General features: G+C 49.5%; 1 protein-coding gene across 1 annotated transcript in view; it reads right to left on the bottom strand.

Moving 5' to 3' along the window:
* Positions 1-294: 294 nt before the first annotated feature.
* The window catches only part of GLDN (gliomedin), a 51649-nt gene continuing 45776 nt past the window's right edge, over positions 295-6167 (bottom strand). The window contains exon 10 of the mRNA XM_015425488.1: positions 295-1350. Within this exon, the coding sequence (XP_015280974.1) occupies positions 891-1350 (460 nt within the window). The 3' untranslated portion in view covers positions 295-890. The remainder of the gene's footprint in view (positions 1351-6167) is intronic.

The raw sequence follows: 6167 nt of genomic DNA, 5'->3' as shown, positions 1-6167 counted from the left end.
CCCTTCCCCTCCCCACAACAGGCACCCTGTGAGGTAAAAGAAGAAAAAGAGATTGGATTTATACCCTGCCCTTCACTCCCCAAAGGTGTCTCAGAGCGGCTTACAAACTCCTTTCCCTTCCCCTCCCCAAAACAGACACCCTGTGAGGTCGGTGGGGCTGAGAGAGCTCTGACAGAAACTGCTATTTTTCAAGGACAGCTCTTATCAGAACTACAGCCTGCCCAAGGTCACCCAGCAGCTGCGAGTGGAGGAGTGGGGAATCAAACCCGGTTCTCCCAGATTAGAGTCCGCGCACTTAACCACTACACCAAACTGGCTGTGGAAGTGAGAGGGGAGAGAAACCTTCAACCTCCACGTGGTCTGGCTGTTTGGAACTGGATCCCAGGTGTGGTACCTCAGCAGCTGGCTTCAAGCGGCCTTCCATGTGCTTCACTGGCCCCCAGTTCTCATGGCCCTACTAAACTGGTCCATGCTCAGAGAGGCAGTCAGCTGGAGGCATGGGAGCACCTGCTAAATGACCAAATCAGGGGGGAGGTTCAGGCATCGGTAGGCTTTGAGGGGCCCCCTGGACCATACATTGTGCACCCCAGAGTAGAACAACAACAAACTCTTTTTGGGTCCGCTAACATGTAGGATGGGCTATAATATTAAGCAGTCCTTTCTTCTACAGAGCCAGGAATGGCCTGCAAAACCTGAACAGGAATGACTGACACAACAGGGATCTTCATTCGCCCTAAAATGCACATTACATGAATGCAGTTTCAAACGTCGGCTCTCCTTAGACAGGAGGGATGAATTTACAGGCAGCTGGAGAAGAGCCTCCACGGTGGATGACTGCTTAACAGGGGCAACGGCAGGCCGAGTGATGGATGGTTTCCGCTGGGATGAGCTCAACTGGTGAAATGGACAGGGTACTGCATTAGGGACCCCTTCTCCCACGTGTAAAGATGCTTATCTCTCGGGTTGTAGGTGAGCATGGCCAGGTTGGACGGGCTCCGTTTCAGCTCGAAGCTGGCATCGACCTGCTTTTCGCTCAGCAGGTCAAAAGCAAACGTCACGTAGGAATCGTTTTTGTCGGTGACGTACAGCACCCCGCAGGCGATGAAGGCGTTGCCGGCTTTGGACTTCGGGTAGGTGGTGTTGATGTTCAGCATCACTGAAAAGTTCTCCTCTTCCACGTAGGCCACCATGATGTTTTCGTGGAACCTCTCCACGTACATCACCCAAAATCCCATCTCGTCCACGGCGATGTTGAAGTAGGTTTTCGAATAGGCAAAGAGGTAATGGCGCATGTGGCTCCAGGCTTGCTCGAGCGTGAGAGTTTTGGACAACTTCGTCCCCAGGTCGAATCTGCAATGGGTGTTCAAAGACAGTTCGTCATTTTCCGGCACGGCTGCTTTTGCTGGCCAGGCTCCAGGACCCATATGTCTATCGCCACACTGCCACCGCCTGGCCGGAACGTCCATTGCAGGGGTTCTTTCTGTAGCCGGCAAGCTTGGTTCGCCTTTACAAGCCTTGATCAGGACGTCTGACCGTCAGCTAACGCCCTCCCAGAAGGGAGATTGGCGTGCCCGCCCTCGCTAAGGAGCGGTTCCCATTTTATCTACTCGCCGAAGCTTTCAAATCGCTGGGTGGACGATAAGCTGGGGACAACAGGCTGGCTGCTCACACCAGCGCGGGGCTTGAACTAACACAGTTCAGATGTTAAGGCAGTTCAGATGTTAAGGATATACCCACTGTGCCACCGCAGAGCAATGGCCTTACCAAGGTGGGTGTGGTATAGCACACGAGACAGCTAAGGTGGTGCCAGGGTTAAAGTGTCAGATTAGGGTTCGGGGTGACTCGGGTTCGAATCTCCACTCTGCCATGGAAGCTCACTGGGAGACCTTGGGCCAGTCACAGTCTCTCAACCTAACCTCCTTCAGAAGGGAGAGGGGACCTCCAGGAACAGAATTCAAAGGAGTATTCTGGGATACAGCAGGAAGGGGGAGAGGCGAGAAAGTCATGTTCTGCACGGAGGAAATTGTTCCAGCCATGGAAATGCTCTCCTGGACTCAAACGACAACCTTAGCCCTTATCCCCCCCCCCAAAAAAAACCTGCCATAAGGGTCTCCACAAGAAATGAGAAGGGGACATTCAAATTGCACTGTGTAAATGCTAAGTATTATGTTACATTATTTATTAAAAAATGAATGGGATTTATTGATGAAAACGTTTGTTCCCTCCCTCCCCCTTTCCCACTCCACCCAGGCCTCCAAAGCGGCTTTAAAACACACGGGAACATACATGAACATACACGAAGCTGCCCTGTACTGAATCAGACCCTGGGTCCATCAAGGTCAGTATTGCCTACACAGACCGGCAGGGGCTCTCCCGGGTCTCAGGCTGAGGCCTTCTGTATCCTCCACTGCCAGATCCTTTAACTGGAGATGCCGGGGATGGAACCTGGGACCTTCTGCATCCTAAGCAGAGGCTCTTCCAACAAGCCACAAAGTTAAAAAAAAAATACCACTCTCTAGCAATCAAAGCAAAATAGAAACAAACTTTTTTAATTTAATTCATTTATTTTAATTATTTTTCCAATTTATACCCCACCCTCCCCGCCAATTTATACCCCGCCTTTCTCCCCAGTGGAGACCCAAAGCGGCTTACATCGTTCTCCTCCTCCTCCTCCATTGAATCCTCACAACAACCCTGCAAGGTAGGTGAGGCTGATTAAGAGTGAGTGGCCCAAGGTGACTCAGTGAGTTTCCATGGCACTAAGGAGAAATTCGAACCGGGGTCTCCCAAATCCTAGCCCGACACTCTGTTTGTTTATTTATTTGGCTTATAGACTGCCTGTTTGTTTATTTATTTGGCTTATAGACTGCCCTACCCCATCCTACAGGGCTCAGGGTAGTGAACAACATTTCAATAAATACACTTGTAATCAATTTAAAACAGTTAAAACAAAGATCTAGGATTATTTATGTCATTTCCCCTTAAGAGGATGAAAGATAACTACTACACTACACTGGTTCTCAAACCTGAAGCCAGCAGTCCTTAAAATAATTGATCGGAATAACAACAACAACAACAACAACAATAATAATAACAACAACAATAATAGGGTGGTGTACATCATATTTAAAATACAGTTCAGTTAAAAACATTCCAAAATATAAACTAATTAGATTAAAACCCAACCATGGATCATGGTTTCCAGTAAACCAGCGGAACCATTAACCTTCCGTTCTAGATGGCATTCTGCATGTGGTGACTTCCAATGTTCCCTCTAAGCTATGGAGTCTTGTGAGCAATACTTTGTGAGCTACTGGCAATAAAGTAGTGAGGAACGGATCTTCTCCAGGGGAACGGATCTTTGCATTATGGAGATCTGTTGTAATTCTCCAAGCCGCACTTGGAGGTTGCCAATGCTACACAGAACTATCGTAGAAGAACAGAAAACACCAGAGGCAGCAGATTACAATGTAAGGCCTATTCCAAGTTAGAATGCAATGGTGAAGTTCTGCGTTTCAGTTCCAGCATTTGGGAACCTTTCTGAGTTTGCACACACTCTCTCTTTTTGTGGTTTAGCACCTGGCATAACGGTACACAGGACTGACAACTGCCAGGCAGGGCCTGCCATTTCTCCTAGCATTACAAGTGATGTCTGGACTACAGAGACGAATACTCCCTCTAAGCTGTCGAGTCTTGTGAGCAAACATTCTACTTTGTGAACGACTGACATTAAAGCTGTGAGCGAGCGAGTTGGCTACTGCATAAATTATTTCGCTCTGGAGCCCTCCTTCCTGAGCGGAAACAACAATGTGTGAGCTAAAGGCCGAAAACCTGTGAGCTAGCTCACACTAACTCAGCTTAGAAGGAACACTGGTCACTTCCTCCAAGGGGCGGGGTTTCTAGGTCAGATGAGATGGAACAACCGCTGCTGTCCTCAACCATAGGCCTGGTGGAACAACTCTGTTCTCAGGGCCGGATTTAGACTTGTTGAGGCCCTAAGCTATACAAACCCCAGAGGCCCCCTACTGTTTTAAATTACATCAGCTGGTCTCAGAAAAATTTAAAATGTATACGCCTTTTAAATATTTGAAATCATTTTTATATTGTGTTTTTATTTGAGGCCCCAGCAGATTGCGAGGCCCTAAGCTGTAGCTTATTTAGCTTATGCGTAAATCCAGCACTGTCTGTTCTGCATGCCTGGTGGAACTGTGCAAGATCCCACAGGGCACGGATGTCTCCGGGTAGAGAGTTCCGCCAGGCGGGAACCAGGGCCGAAAAAGCCCTGGCTCTGGTAGAAGACATCACTTGGATTGAGGACAGCTGCACATCTCTTTGGATGCTACCAAAGGCTGGGAAGGATTTGGTTGGGTAAAACACAGATCTGTAAATAAAATACATTTTTGGGGGGGCATGGGACTTCGCCATGCAGTCTGCTAAACGAAAAGGGCAAATTTCAAGACACGGGCAGGACCGAAAAAGAAAGAAGCTCTTTGAAACAGTGCTGATCCTATTAGAAGTTTCCCCATTCCCCAGTAAACTTGAGGAGGCACTCCCGACTCTAGCCCATTCTTCCCATTGTCCCCCAACACAGAAGCCATCTAACTTGTGCTTATAAACCTCGGAGGAGGAAGGAGAGCCCACCACCTCCCCGCGAAGCCTGTTCCACAGAGGAACCACTCTAACTGTCCATAAGTTCTTCCTAACACTTAAAGAAAAGCTATTTTGATTTAATTTCAATCCATTGGTTCTGGTCCAACCTTCAATTCACTGGTTCTGGTCTGCAGGGGTCATTTAATAGAAAAAGAGGTGCAAGAGCTCATTAGCATAATGTATTAGCATAACTTATTTGCATATGCCACACCCCCGAACATCACCGGAAGTGTGGCTCCACTGGACTGTTTTGGATTGCTAGCTATTGGGGGGGACGTGCAGATCTGTCCTCACAGAGGAGGGAGAGCTTGCACCTGAATAAAACTTGGTGGGCCGGGGGGGGGGCTCTGCAACTTACCTGACTGCTTCTTGCTCCTCGTGGCCCAACTGAGGGCTGCTGGGAGCAGGGGGCAGGGCTTGTTGAATGTGCCCACCCCCTGGGCTCCTTACTGCCGGAGCTCCGCTCCTGTGCGCTCCCACAGGAAATGACCCCTGCTGGTCTGACCTCTTTTGTACGCAAAGTGGGAGAGGTATTTTGGATCCCATCCGCTGGATTTTATTTTAAAAGAAAACTGTCCTGCCGCCTTATTATTATTTCAACTTCTATACGCTCCATTCCCGCAGGCTCGGAGCGGTTTACATTGTAAATTACTTCTCCTATCTAAGGCCACAGTGTATATATATGGGGGAAAGGTGACTGCCTACCGTAGTAAGTATCATTGGAGCATTGGGGGGTGCTCACAATTCTCAGACAGATGTCAGAGAGGAGAGGGGGAAATCTCACAAAGAGATCTTCAGGCCTTGGCTGACATCCAGCGGAAAACATCACCTGCCTTAAGGCCGTCTCTTTTGGCCAAAGGTGGCACGGGCCTTGACTGTCCCCCAACACAGAACCATGACGGACAACAGATTCCATGTGTGGGGGGGGGGCACACAAACAGTGCAGTCCTGCACAGATGGCGTCAGGGGGCAGCCAGCCCAACAGCTCAATTCAAGCCCAGCAGCACCTCAGAGACCGACAAGAGTTTCGGGACCCCCTTCTGTCAGCTCCTTTCATATCTAGCTGTTCTACTGCCGACCGACAAGGCTGCCCTCTGAGGACATCTGAATTCAGTGGACTTAGACTGGAGCAATCTTCTGACCAGAGCCAATCCCAGAGACTTTCCCCTCTTCCTAGCAAAAGACAAAAGCCCTTTCCACTGGGCCAGGGTCTTGCCAAGCAGCTGGGAGTCCCACTGGTGGTGGGAAGAGGCGTCAAGTCACAGCTGACATATGGCAACGCCATACAGTTTTCAAGGAAGGCGGGGGAGGAGGAGGAGGGATTTATACCCCGCCCTTCACTACCCGAAGGAGTCTCAGAGCGGCTTACAATCTCCTTCCCTTTCCCTCCCCACAACAGACACCACACCAGCAGCTGCACGTGAAGGAGTGGGGGATCAAACCACGTTCTCCCAGATTAGAGTCTGCCACTCCTAACCACCACACCAAACTGGGACACAGGTGGTTGGCCATTGCCT

The sequence above is a fragment of the Gekko japonicus genome, unplaced genomic scaffold (genome assembly GCF_001447785.1).
Source record: "Gekko japonicus isolate JY-2015 unplaced genomic scaffold, Gekko_japonicus_V1.1 scaffold462, whole genome shotgun sequence".
In the NCBI taxonomy this organism is placed as follows: Eukaryota; Metazoa; Chordata; class Lepidosauria; order Squamata; family Gekkonidae; genus Gekko; species Gekko japonicus.
Note: the sequence above shows the minus strand (reverse complement) of the source record. Positions and strands in the feature narration are given on the sequence as shown.